The sequence below is a fragment of the Neolamprologus multifasciatus genome, chromosome 13, assembly GCF_963576455.1.
Source record: "Neolamprologus multifasciatus chromosome 13, fNeoMul1.2, whole genome shotgun sequence".
In the NCBI taxonomy this organism is placed as follows: domain Eukaryota; kingdom Metazoa; phylum Chordata; class Actinopteri; order Cichliformes; family Cichlidae; genus Neolamprologus; species Neolamprologus multifasciatus.
In genome coordinates this window covers 23096154-23110377 of record NC_140451.1, presented here as the reverse complement: position 1 = coordinate 23110377, position 14224 = coordinate 23096154, and the positions used below count along the sequence as shown (strand labels likewise).

Here is a 14224-nt window from a genome sequence, read left to right as displayed (position 1 = left end):
TAAACCATTTAAGCCTATACAATAGTTGCTATTGCATAGTCCTTTGTACCTAGTACTGGTCACCAGGTTCATGTGCACCAAGCTGCTTTAAATATCTTTGGTTTTGTGTTCAGGTGGAACACCCACTGAGAAACAAAAAACCTGCCAGACACACAGTTTTATCAAAACAGAGGAAACGTGCAGTGGTGGCCTGCCTGAGAATGACTCCACTCTATAACCTACCCAGGTAAAAAATAATAATAATAATAAAAAAAGATTATCTAAATACTTGGCTTTGCTTTAGTAAGTATATCAGTTGCAATATTGGTTAGGCGAATGACAAAAGGCTAAGCACCCGTCCTAGTAATATTTTCATAGGTTTATAGTCCTCTTTTAGGTTTTCAGTCTCTCTCTACAGGGTATCCTCCTTTGTATAGAAGCTCATATTCCATTACACAAGCCACAATTGACTGAAAGCTGTCCAAATCTTCTCAAATACCTGTAGGACAGACACTGTCATTTTAAACCTATTCTCACTTTTCCCCAAGAGCCTCCTCACTGCAGAAAATGCTTACTTGTTGTTGCTTAGCTTAACAGTCCACAGATGATACTGACAACTTGACCACTGAGCACTATCACCTGCTCATGTTCTGGTTTTATATAATTTATAAAGTGTGAGACTGCAATGTAGTAGCACACCCACTCATTTGATAGTTGGCTACCAGGTTATCACAATCCACTTCTAGCCCTTTGACAATAAGAGTGCCACAACAGTAACAAAGTTACCAGCTTCCTGGATTGTTGCTCTGGATTTCTGTGGTTTGAGTCTCGCTATCTGACAACTGTGGGAACAGCTTGTGCTCCATTGGGAGATGAAAAAATATATTGAAATATGTTTATGGTTATGGAACTTCTCTCTTTTCCTCTCTACTGACAGTCCCATTTTGAAAAACATTACTAAAGCAGTGTATGATTTAAGGCAGGCCGATCTTGTGATTGTGAGTTTGTCACTTATGTTACCAGAGAAGAAATATCTTTATATTTTTTTCCTGTGTTTGCTTCCTTCTACTTCAGAAAGATAAGTCTTCTCTTTTTGTCATCCTTTTAATTTTCGTCTCTAGGCATCGAGCTGTTAACCTGTTTCTTCAAGCCTACAATAAATCCTGGATATCTGCTGAGGAGTACAGCTTTGAAGAGACACTTGTGGAGAATTTAGCTGTGAGTGGAGAAGGTGGCCCTGCTGGCATTAGTAAAAGTTTAAAATAATGTAGAGGAGGATTGTGTAACAGGCCTATGTTCTTAAAGGGTACCAGATGAGAGACATGAATTGATTTATTGTTTTTAATTAAGTGAAATGTGGCTCTAAATTGATTTTGATGAGCTATTCTTACATGAAGTTTTACTGCAGATTGCCTAAGGCACCAGTCAGATAGGCCAACAGACTGGTCGATGACACCTTGTCAGCCAGCATTTGCTAAGGAAAAATATGGGTTCTCCGGCTGGTTGACATGTGATTTCTTCAGGTTGCAAGCAGTGGCTAGTTTGAACTGTTATTAAACAGGTATATGGTGCTGCACAGCTGCTAGCAGGTTTTGGTTGCAGTGGCAGCATTTTGTACTTTGAAGTTTCACTACCACTTTGTTATTAGTTGGCGAGCGTTTGCAGACGGGTCGGAATCTTACATGCAAACTGTGAGTAGCTCTGACAATCTGCTAGCAATGGGTCTGGGGGATGCTCAAACAGAGATTGTCATGGGGTTCAGTGCCTCTAAAAACTGAAGCCATAATCAAATCAGCTTTTTTTCCCGTGTGCATATAATTAGATATATTCTTCTTGGCATATGATGTTAGTACAGTACATTCTGTTTTGCCAACAAAATACTTATCGTGTAAAACAAACCCTTTTTGCTCAAAATCAGCCTAAGACTGTGAGGAATTTCAGGCTGCACAAAAATCCCACCTACACTGTTGTACTGAATCGAAATTAAACACTAATACTATTGTACAATATTTTTGCACTCACTAAACTGCCCACTTTCTGGCATAAAAAGTAGGTGGGATGTGACATTGTGCACTCATTATTGTGTTGCCATCTTATTATCACTTTAAACATTTGTTTTATTAAAAAAAACATTAATCCATTAAGACATTTTGCTTGCATATGTCTTTTTAGTAGAATTTCCAAATAAATAACAAAGCAGCCAGGTGTAAACCTCAGTCTGCTGTGCACAGCCAGGCTGTGAAATTAAGACTCCATGTTAGTTCCTTTATTCTTTTATTTCTGGCTTGCAGAAGAGGGGAGTAATGGAACTGTATGTAGGTGGAAGAGGGGAAGAAAAGGATGTGAAGGAAGGTGCCAAACCAATCGATCCTCTCCTACAACTCATTACACTCTTCAGTCGAAGCGCCCTGACAGAAAGCAGGTGTGTGTGCTTATCATAAAATAATCACTTGCAATAGCATTTCCAGTCAGCACAACTATTATAAGTCAAACTCATCAGCCAGAAAGCCAACATTGAATTGACCAGAAGCATGATATTTTTGTCCAACATCTGTGGCCACTGACCTCTGAAAGCTTGGAATGTGGAATATGTTCCTGCTTTTTCCAGGGCTTTAATTTTTGCATAAATGCATTCTGCTTGATGTTGCAAATAATGTGTATCTTTCACATCAATACATTTTAAGCTGCAGTTTCAGTGGAATATTCAAAGCATATATTTTTCGCCACAGATGTTGTGAATGGGGAAAAAAAAACCTTTCTTGTAAGCAGTGGTTAAAATTCTTGTTGAAAAGTAACTGAAATAAGTATTCCTATAATGTCATAAATGCTCTTTTTCTTAATGTGTGATCTTATCCACCATTACAATTAAGATATATTTCTGATATTCCTGCAGAAACTCATAACATGAACATAAATGAACACTTTGGCATCATGTCTTTGCAAAAACCTTGGTGGAGGAGCATTCCCATTTGTAAAGTCACTGCAGAGATTTAATCAGATTAGTTAGTATCCAGGTGTTGTCTGTTAAGGTCAATAAACATGTTCAATGCCACTGGGTAGAGTTGGGCATTAACTGTGTCCACATAAGGTGTTTAAAGGTAGTAATGCCTTCAACAGTGTAAGGGGTTTTGAATGAACTTGAACTTGTGCATACTTTGATACACACTAATCACATCTCGTTTCCTTTCTTTGTTCACAGTAAGGATGGAATTGACAGTCTCTATAAGTCATACGCTGCTATTATGGCCAAGGTAATAGAACACTCATTAGTAGTGTCTAAATCTCTGTTCATGTCTTGAAGTCCTTTACAAAAGCATGCAGGGTGACTGCCTGTAATGTTACATATATGACATTGTACTATCATAGTATTTTGAATTTTCTTCTTGAACAACATTCGCCAGCTCCTAAAATTATAGCAATAAACTAGAGAGAAACAAAATGCACAATGTGGCTTTTAATATTACTTTCATTCTTGTTTGTTTTTTGGTGAATAGCGCATGCAACACATATCAAAGCAAGGTGCTGTGAATTTATGAACTAGGTGTTTCTTTTGTATGCACTTACTTGTATTTTCTACATCTTTTCATATAACCACCCTGCTTCATGTGTTTGCTTTTCAAGAGTTGTAGCAGAGAGGGTGAAGAGAAAGAGCAGGAGGTGGAAAGCTTTGAAGTAAGAGACTTGTGTTTAATATTCCTTGCTTAGAGTTTTTGTTAGAGGCTTAACTTGTTAGTTTTTACTATTTCTATTGTGAACAGTGTTATAGATTATTAATATTCAACATTATGTTAAATTCAATTTGATAAAATGGTGTATAAAAACATGAATTATCTTTTCATCGCCTCAGGAGAAGGAGATGGAGAAACAGAAGTTGCTGTACCAGCAAGCCAGGTTACATTGTCGTGGCGCTTCTGAGATGGTCCTGCAAACTATCAGCGCCAGCAAAGGTAGGAAAGACATTCAAATATTAGAAAATATTTTAATGTAATAGAAAAATACATTAAAATCATAGAAATTTAAATATTAAGATTAATCTTTTGCTTTCTAATTTATTATGTTGTTGCTTTAGATGTGCCAGCAGTAAGCCAGAGTATTTATGTTAGCTGAATACTCGACAAAGATTCCCACATGCAGGGAACTGAGAAAGTAATCTTTTCTTTCTGATTGATTTAGTGCTCATTTTCTTGAGACTGACGTGAAGAGAGTAGATGCTTAGTGTGTTTCACTCCTTTCTTCAAATGTGCATCATGCAGTGTTATTCTTTGGAGTCAGTACCATGCTTTTTCTTTTCTTTTGATTAATTTCAGGTGCCATAGGCTCCATGATTGCCCCTACGCTGAAGTTAGGCATTGCTATTCTCAATGGAGGAAATGCCACTGTTCAGCAGGTACAATAATTTCATTGCTTTCCCCCTGAAACTATTTACGTGGGTTTTTTTCTTGGCATTCACAAAATAGATCTGATATATACCTTCTGTGACATTCGCTATTTCTTCATTTTAAATAGGAGTTTAGGTTTTTATATCATAAAACAAATGATTACCATGGATCGAATAACTTGGGGAAGAAACTGTTTTATCAAAGATCTCAGTTTAAAGTAAACGAGTATCTAATGATACACCAGTCAGCTAAAACACTGTGGCCTGTTGGTCCTCTGTGTCTGCACTGCTGGATGTGTGATCTCTGAAGGTGCCTTTTAATATGTGACCAGAAGGCAGCAGATCCTGCAAGTTGTATGCATTCCCAGTGCTGACCATGGGCACCTTGAAAGCCTTTCCATTTCAGAGATCTAATTATGGTGATTTGGCCCCTGACAAGCTGGGACAGGCCTTTACATCTACATACTTCTCCTGCATCCACCAATATGAACTATGAGTGTTTACCCGAGCTTACATTATACATATATATCTGTGAGTGGTCCTAATTTTTTTGCCTGTTTGTGCAAATTAAAATGATTTTTTCTTTGGTCTCACTGCAGGACATTAAATAGGTCTACAATAATGTTTAAACTAAGTGCCCTCGTGTCATTATTTGTCCTTATTAGAACATAGCCCTTTCAAATGTTGTCATCTTACTGCAGCAATGCTAATAAATCTAATTACCTCTGTTTCAAATCAGATCATCCATTTATCAGACCTTGTCTTTGATGCTTTTGTCTGATAGAAAATGCTGGATTATCTAAAAGAGAAGCGAGATGTGGGCTTCTTTCAGAGCATGGCTGGGCTTATGCAGTCATGCAGGTGAGTGAATGTAGAAAAATTAGATATCATGTCAAATGTTATAAAGGCTGGCAGGTTTCAAATACTGATTGATTTAATTTACAATAAAAAAAAAAAAAAGCCAACAGTACAAGTGCTTTACTTGTGCTTTTTTCTGTGTGGTTGTGCCTGCTTTTCTTCTGTTCAGTGTTTTGGATCTGAATGCCTTTGAGAGGCAGAACAAAGCAGAGGGATTAGGCATGGCCACGGATGAGAGCTCAGGTACTATATTCAAATAGGCAAAAAAAATCTATTACTATTAATCCATGTCACAGCAGAAGAGCCAGCTGTGAGATCGATGGCCTTGAACATACTCTGAATTTACAATCAAAAGTGGCCTAATTTTCTGTTTTATTCATTCTTTGAACATTCTCTTACTCTGTTTATGAACCTTACACCTCTACTCTTTTTTTTCTTCTCCCCTCACCTTTTTCTGTCCGTCTTTTTCCCAGGAGAAAAGGTGATGCCTGACAAAGACCTAACCTGTGACCTGTTCCGTTTCCTTCAGCTGCTGTGTGAAGGACACAACTCAGGTTAATTGCTTTCTGCTGTATCCAGTTACATTCTGTCAAAGAGTTCACAAAAATATATTGATATATTGAAGAAATATAGATGGAAATTACTGTAGTTTAACAGCGACTTATAACAGCTGTGTACTACATATATATTGTCCAATCCTAATGTATGCAAAGCTCACTTTAACAATTTGTCCACTTTAATGATATTTTGCTTATGTGTTAGATTTCCAGAATTACTTGAGAACACAAACAGGCAACAACACCACTGTCAACATCATTATATCCACTGTAGACTATTTACTAAGGATACAGGTAGGCACGCTGTGATGAGTTTTCATTTGTAATGCTGTGTTTTGGTGTTTCATTTAAGGCACATTTGTGGAGCATAATGTTTTAGTGATTGATTGATTTAATTTCAAGTAGATGTGTCCAAAATAAGGTAAAATTAAATTAGCTGGAGTGCAATAATAGAATTGGATTTGTTCTTTGTCTTTTTCAATAGTTTTGTCTCTAAAACATTTTAGTTGTGCTCATGAAATACAAACATTTTCCTCTGCTACACTATAGGAGTCCATCAGTGACTTCTACTGGTACTACTCAGGTAAGGATGCGATTGATGCACAAGGTCAACACAACTTCTCCAAGGCCATCGAAGTGGCCAAACAGGTCTTCAACACTCTCACTGAGTACATACAGGTAAGTCTGTTTCCATCACATTCCATAGTGATTTTATTGCCCAGCTCTGTAGTCTTCATTAAACTTGAACTTTTTCACAATGTAGTCTTTAAAATGTTTAATTAAGGATCCCAGCAGTCTGTTAATTTGGGGTTGTATATTTCAAATTCTTGCCATGCTGCAGAATTAATTTAGGACCAGTCAAACTGCTTCATAATAGCACTCTGTGATGGGTAAGATGTAAAGTGTCTAAATCTAGACACTCTACATAAATCCACAAGCCGTGGGGCTTCTGCAAAGAGCTGTCTATTTCTCTATAAGTTCACTTTGCTTTTACTAGCAGCTCACATTATAAGAGTGTGCATACAGGGTCCGTGTACTGGGAACCAGCAGAGTCTAGCTCATAGTCGTCTTTGGGACGCTGTTGTGGGATTCCTCCATGTCTTTGCGCACCTGCAGATGAAGCTCTCTCAGGTACAGCGTATTAATCCACTCACAGTGACCATGCATGTTTCCATTTAAAATTCAGAAGACATAAAATTGACAATACTCTAGGTGATCATGTACTGCAGGGTTTCTACCCCCGCAGTCATCATTTTTAGTTCAGATTTATTTTTAACATAAAACTGTCCTCTGATAATGTGCACAGTGTAATATGTGAAATCAGTGGTACAACTTTATGAAAATTTAACTATGAATATATTTTCTGCACATACAGGATTCAAGGCAAATAGAGCTTCTAAAAGAGCTCATGGATTTACAGAAAGATATGGTTGTGTTTTTGCTTTCCATGTTAGAAGGTAAATATCTGCTGTTGTTTTGCAGTTTGTGATAGTAATAAGTTACCATTTATCATTAAGTAAGGACATTCCTGTGCCTCCTGCAGGTAATGTTGTCAATGGAACTACTGGAAAGCAAATGGTGGATATGTTGGTGGAATCGTCAGGCAATGTGGAAATGATTCTCAAGTTTTTTGACATGTTCCTCAAACTTAAAGACCTCACCTCCTCAGAAGCCTTCAGAGAACATGATCCTGATCGTCAGGGAAGCATATCCAGGAAGGACTTCCAGAAAGCCATGGAAAACTGCAAGCATCTCTCGCAGGCTGAGATCCAGTTCTTGCTTTCGTGCATGGAGACTAATGATGGTGAAATTGTGAACTATGAGGCCTTTGTGGATCGCTTCCATGAGCCAGCGAAAGACATTGGCTTCAGCATCACCGTTCTCCTCACCAATTTGTCAGAACACATGCCCAACGATTCAAGACTAAAGACATTCTTGGAACTGGCAGAAAGTGTCTTGACTTACTTTCAGCCCTGTCTAGGACGCATAGAGATCCTTGGCAGTGGGAAGCGCTTCGAACGCGTCTACTTTGAGATCAGTGAATATAGCCGCACACAGTGGGAGAAGCCACAGGTTAAAGAGTCGAAGAGGCAGTTCATTTTTGATGTTGTCAACGAGGGTGCAGAGAGAGAGAAAATGGAAATGTTTGTCAATTTCTGTGAGGACACCATTTTTGAGATGCAGCTTGCAGCTCAGATATCTGGCTCTAACACCGGAGAAAGAAATACTGGGAAACAAGTCGAGGATAAACGACGCCTGGGCGATCAGGGAATGTTTTTCATAATTCATTGGTGGCTATTTCTCTCAACTCTACTTTCTCTGACAAACCTAAAGACACTGATGAAGATGACCCTGAAGGATATCCTCATGTCGGCTGCTCTATTCGTCCGATTTATTTGTATGGCTCAGGTACGGTGCATTTATGTTTTATTCCGCAGCATCTTATACGTGCTGTACATTGCTTTTGTGAGTGGTGGGCTCATAGAGGGAGCCAAAAGGATTAGGATATCTGACTTGCTTGGCGGTATCCTTGAACCAACTCTTGATGAGGTCACGGAGGTGCCAAGTGGTGTGGATCAGCCGAGGAGGTACTCTGCCAGTTTTTCGTCCCACAGAGAATTGAGGGAGATTGGGCAGATGGGAGCTGTGACCTCCCCCAGAGAGGTGGATGCACTGTCAGGCATTTTTGGCCTCAAACTAAAGAAAGAGGAAGGTCGATACAAACTTGTAGCACAAGACCTCACTGCCAGTCTGGATGACCTGTTCAGCACAAGTTCCAGGACCAGTGCTTCCTCTGATATTGAGAAGCATCAGATAACGGTATGAAAATTACATTCAGAATGTTTTATTTAATGTTCATGGTTCAGTACATTTTATTTTTCCCAAGGTTTTTCATCTGTGTGGACTTGTCTTAAGCTTCATTGATTTGTAATACTTTGATACTGTTTGAGCTTCATATTAAACTTTGATTCTTAATGAATTTTACAAGCAGCAAATTAAGGATCACACAACCACAGAGGATAAAAATGAAGACAAAAAAATGAACACAGAGTGAGTCTCTTGCATGCTTTCTTATTTGGTTCTCAAAGAGGGATTTTCTTTAACTTCTCAATAACACTTTTAAGTGTTACAGTCGCTAAAATGTGTGTTTAAAACCAATAAAAAATATTTTGCTAAATGACAGCTATAAAATTTGCCTACAGTAAGGTCCTTCTGGCTGCTCCCTTAACTCTCAAGGGGTTACAACAACAGATGGACCTGCATGTTTTATGTGATTTGATTCCCTGAGGCTGAATTTGTGACTCCCTCTGGTCTAAAATCTTGGGTCTTATGCAAACATGCTGACCACTATACTGTTGAGCCACTGCCATTCAGCATATAAAAACCACTGACCTTTCATGTGGGCTTAAAGCAAAGGTTAAGATCACATTTAACATCAAAAGTTTGAAATCTTCACAGGCAAAATTCTGCTTTCATCATCCCAGATATTGGTCAAAGTAAGGCTGTTTGACTTTCCCTCTGTTTGCGTATGGATTATTTGCAGAGAGAAGTCTGAGAAGAAAATTGGAAATGAGAAAGCAAAGGCAAGAGGGAGAGCCAAGAGATTCTCAAATAAGTTAAAAGAACCACAGAGCCAACAATCTGCCCTTTGGGAGACAATTGGCACTCATAACAAGAGCCTGCTGGTAATATGCAAGTGCACACACAGAGACACACATGGCTGTGAATGTATGAGTACAATGTAGATAAGGATGCATCCTTACACCCACGTCAGTTTTCCTCCACAGTCACATAAATATAAGGGCCAGACACCTCAGATTTTTTTCTGTTTCTTTTTTCCAGAACTATTTTGCAAGGAACTTTTATAATCTGCGCTTGCTGGCTCTTTTTGTCACCTTTGCAATCAATTTCGTCCTTCTGTTCTACAAGGTGGGAATGTGCTAATGAGACAAGTATTTTGTGCTGTTGTGTGTTTTGTCCATATTTTTTTGCCCATTATTTGCTACTTCATGCTGTGAAGCCCAAGGAGTCAATCAAACCGGGTAGTCTCGGTCAATGCTTTACTTTAACAACCTTGAATTTCTTATATTAAAAAAGATGTTTTTTAATATTTTGTCAAAAAAAGTCAACTTTGTCCTAAGTATTATGTATTTGGTCTACTGTCTACCCAAGGTAACACCGTTTCCTACCCTGAAAGAAGAGGAAGGAATGACCACATCTGTTTACGGTGAAGAACTGAACTCTGATGCTGACGACAACAGCGAGGGCAGAGTGTATTTTGTACTTGAAGAAAACAGTGGATACATGGAGCCCTCTCTCAATTTCCTGACTGTAGCACACACAATCATCTCCTTCTGTTGTATTATTGGTTATTACTGCCTCAAGGTATACCAGTTTAAGAACTTCTTTCATTTTATATAATCACTTTTTACCTGTCAAGAGCCATGAAGTAAATTATTAACTTGAATGTTTTGTTAGTGTATTACTGATGTACTTATTCAAAGAATATAGTGATTATTGTAGTGCGTTTGATTGAAAGGTACCATTAGTAATCTTCAAACGTGAGAAGGAAGTGGCACGAAGGCTGGAGTTTGATGGACTCTATGTGACAAAACAGCCTCCCGAGGAAGACATCAAAGGCCAATGGGACCGACTGGCAATTAACACCCCGTATGTTCATGACTTGTGTTGTAATATCATTTTTATTCATAAAGTAATGGTAAAATCAAATAACAGCCTGTTTTGTACTTCAAATCTAAGAAACCTGCTACTGGCACCTAGTACTTGCTGGACTCTTCATTAGGTAGGCTTGCCTGACTTGGCTTTAAGCCAAATATCAAATCAGCCAATCACATGGCAACAGCCATGCAGACATGATCAATACGACTTGGTGAATTTCAAACTGAGCACCAGAATGAGGGACAAAGGTGATTTAAGTGGCATTGTTTTGGTGGACTAGTCTGAGTATTTCAGAAAACTGCTAATCTACTGGGATTTTCCAACTGGGGTTTACAGAGAAAAGGGCAAATATCCAGTGAGCGACAGATCTTTGGGTGAAAATGCCATGTTGATGTCTAAGGTCAGGGGAATATGCCCACACTGCTTTGAGCTGATAGGAAGGCAACAATAACTCAAATAACACTCAGTATCATGTCTGAAAGCACAATATGTCAAACCTTGAAGCACATGGGCTAGAGTAGCAGACCCCACACTGGGTGACACTTTTATCAGCTAAAAACAGGAAACTGAGGATACAATAAACACGGGCTCACCAAATTAGAAGATAGGAGATTGGAAATATGTCGGCCGCTGCGATGAGTCTTGATTTCTGCTGCTAGATCTGAATGGTGGGGAATTTGGTGTAAACAACATAAAAGCATGGCTGCATCCGACCTTGTATCAAGGGTTCTGGTTGCTGATGGTGTAATGCTGTGACTGTAATTTTGCTGGCACTCTTTGGGGCCCTTATTATTAACATTATAATTTCCACACCACAGCCTGCCTTAGTGTTGTTGTTGACCATATCTATCCCTTTATGACCACAGTGTGCCCATCTTCTGATGGCTGCTTCCAGCTCGATAATGTACAATGTCACAAAGTTAACATCTCCAACTGGTGTCTTGAACATGCCAGTAAGTTCACTGTACTCAAATGGCTTCCATGGTCACCAAATGCCAATCCAATAGGATACCTCTGGGATATGGTGGAATGAGAGATTTGCATCATGCATGTGCAGCTGACAAATCTGTAGGAACTGCATGACCCTGTGCTGTCAATATAGTCCACAATCTCTAGGGAATGTTTCCAGCACCTGTAAATTAAAGCAGTTCTGAAGGCAGAATAGGGCCTAACGTGTTTCTAGCAAGGTGTAGCTAACGAGGTGGCTGGTGAGTTTATACATATTGAAGTGGCAGGCTGAAATGCTTCACTCAATGTTGCTTCAGTAAATGTTACAGTTTCTGTTTCTCCCATATGAATGAGTCTCTTACGCTTTATGTTTTCAGATCATTTCCAAGCAATTACTGGGATAAATTTGTGAAGAGAAAGGTAAGGTCTGGTCTAAAAGTGCTTATGCATTTATATAATTATGTGCATATTCCATGTAGTTACATTGCTTTAAGAACCATAATGACATTTACCGTTTCATCACAGGTGTCATTATTTCCCTGTAAAATACCAAAATGATTTTCTTGCCTCAATAGACAGTGCAACACCTTCAGTATCTCATTGATTATGTCTCTGTAGTTTAAAAAAGGAGATCATTGTCTGCTTTAAGAAAGGCCTAATTGGTCTTTTCCCCCCAATTTAGGAACACTTAATGTGACTCATAGAAATTCAACTTGTAATGCACTGGTAGGAAAGCTACTGGGGGCTATACTAAGGGTTTGGGATTACCTCCTTTGGGATTAAAATAACTACTTTTGAGATTTACTAAAGAGACACATACACATTACTAGACACATTACTTTCTTGGCTGGCCTTAGGATTTTCCCTTTCTGAGTGCAGAATTTAAGGAGGACAGTATCTAAATCAATTATACAAATGTAATTTACTAAGGTTTGCAGGTACTTACCCTGAATGACCAGTGTCTCATATTTTTCTGGTGCTTCTGCTTTTTCTTTTTTTGGTAGCGGAGCAGAACTGAATGTAGAGTGTGAGGATGAGAAGGATTAGTTGCCTAGTTCAAGAGGCCTGCAAGCCATAGATGTATTATCAGCAGCAAAGTCGAGTTTTATAGCGAGTATTTCATTTTGCTGTGTTTTGCTTTTTAGTCACATTTGTACATAGAAATATTATTGAAAACCTATCTTTGCTTAAAAGTATCCACACAGATCTCTGCAGCACTACAATCAGATCTCACACATGTTAGACTTGTGTCTAAGTGTTGTTAAGGTGTCAATGAATGCAGATCAGCATTTTGAATACAGTATTTGTTTTTTGTACAGGCAGATTAGAGTCAATGCCTTTATTTGACTTGAGTGAATGCCTGTAGCACGCAGGAAAAAAGACCCCACACATTCATGCATGTGCGGCAGTAACAGTAATTGCAATAGAAACAGATGTGTACACTTTATTAATGTACTGTGTTATTTTGGCGCTGCTAATTTGCTCCACTCTTATTGGCACATTCTTGCGATTGCAGCCTCACTTTATGTGGATGACTTATTAAATCTGGCCTTTGGTGTGTTGCATCAAACTACATTCACTGATCATTTTATCAGGGGAAGCAGTTATTTAAAGTCTTCAGTGTTTGGAACATGCTCCCCTCTCATTTGTAGTGATTTGTTAGGAACAGTGTTAGTAACAACTTTATTTCACTGTATCACTTGTGCTTTACACTTGAATGAATATAGGTTTGCCGTTTTGTTTGGGTGATATGGTTTCATAGACACATCCAGCTAGTATTTATGGTAGTACTCATCAGCTTCTGAAGGGATATTTGGAAGTATTGATTTTATTTCACAGCAGTACTGTATATTGCATTTTCCTGGCAGTGTATATTTGAACAAAAAAATAGATATGACGGGTTCTCACAGCGACTGTTGTGGCTCTAGGGTTTTGTTAAGTTGTAGTTTAATGTTTCGATTTCTGTTAGGCATTACTGATATTCTAATACTTATTTGCTTGGGTCTTGGTTTCATATCATGGTTTCAATATCATCCTATTAGGTTAAACTTAGTGGCTTAGTTCTTCTGATTCTTGTTTGACATTCCTGAGTTCTGGTTCTTGTCATGATTTCTGTGCTGTTCTAGTGTTACTGCTGTTTTTGATTTGTGTTTTATTTGGTTTTGAGTTTATCCTTTGAGGGTTGTGTGCGCTAGTTTTGCTTCCTGTCTGTCTTCCCCTGACTCCCTGATTGTTTTCACTCTTCTTTCGGGAGTAGTCAGTCTTCTGTGTATATACAGCATAGAAATGTGTTTCATTTTGTCCTTGTTGAGTCGTTCTCTGTCTGCTACTCTCAGTGAGCTCCTTGTAATTTTTGTTTACCTATTGAAGTATGCATTTTTGGACTATGTAGTCTGCTACTAAAGCTTGCTTTTTGTTAAATTGTTCTGCACTCCAATGTGGCCCTTGCCTATACACTGCAAGTTTTATGATAGGCACCCGGTTGTAAGGTGCAATTAATCATTTATTAAGTAATTTTTGCACAAACACCTTCATTTAAAGAAGGAAAAAGTCAGGGCTGGAAAGTAATGTTTTGACTTTGAATTTCATTAAAGCACTTTGACTTTGGTTTTGGCTTTTTGCCACTTCATGGACAGTTGGTCTACATAAAATACACCTGGCACTCCCACATTACATTTAATACCCTTGATTGCATCATTTTAAGAAATTGCAGTAAAATAGATGGTTAGAAGGTTTGTGATATTGCTTACCAGACTTCAGAGTGCCTGGGTTTGTAATGGCAAATGGGCTTTATAATAAAGCTTGGCTCTTATTTTAATAGATT

At 38.5% G+C, this 14224-nt stretch overlaps 1 protein-coding gene across 4 annotated transcripts in view; it reads left to right on the top strand.

Annotated features, from left to right (window-relative positions):
* ryr2b (ryanodine receptor 2b (cardiac)) overlaps positions 1-14224 on the top strand; it is a 74279-nt gene that overhangs the window by 46996 nt on the left and 13059 nt on the right. For 3 of the 4 annotated variants that reach the window (XM_085182604.1, XM_085182603.1, XM_085182602.1), the window contains 21 exons: positions 114-226; positions 1101-1197; positions 2271-2401; positions 3179-3230; positions 3601-3651; positions 3827-3926; positions 4287-4366; positions 5142-5218; positions 5385-5458; positions 5689-5769; positions 5978-6066; positions 6322-6450; positions 6799-6903; positions 7148-7229; positions 7316-8592; positions 8762-8823; positions 9317-9458; positions 9616-9702; positions 9946-10158; positions 10313-10443; positions 11778-11820. In XM_085182604.1, the coding sequence (XP_085038730.1) occupies positions 114-226; positions 1101-1197; positions 2271-2401; positions 3179-3230; positions 3601-3651; positions 3827-3926; positions 4287-4366; positions 5142-5218; positions 5385-5458; positions 5689-5769; positions 5978-6066; positions 6322-6450; positions 6799-6903; positions 7148-7229; positions 7316-8592; positions 8762-8823; positions 9317-9458; positions 9616-9702; positions 9946-10158; positions 10313-10443; positions 11778-11820 (3216 nt within the window). The remainder of the gene's footprint in view (positions 1-113; positions 227-1100; positions 1198-2270; positions 2402-3178; positions 3231-3600; positions 3652-3826; positions 3927-4286; positions 4367-5141; positions 5219-5384; positions 5459-5688; positions 5770-5977; positions 6067-6321; positions 6451-6798; positions 6904-7147; positions 7230-7315; positions 8593-8761; positions 8824-9316; positions 9459-9615; positions 9703-9945; positions 10159-10312; positions 10444-11777; positions 11821-14224) is intronic. The other variant, XM_085182601.1, reaches the window with a different exon arrangement.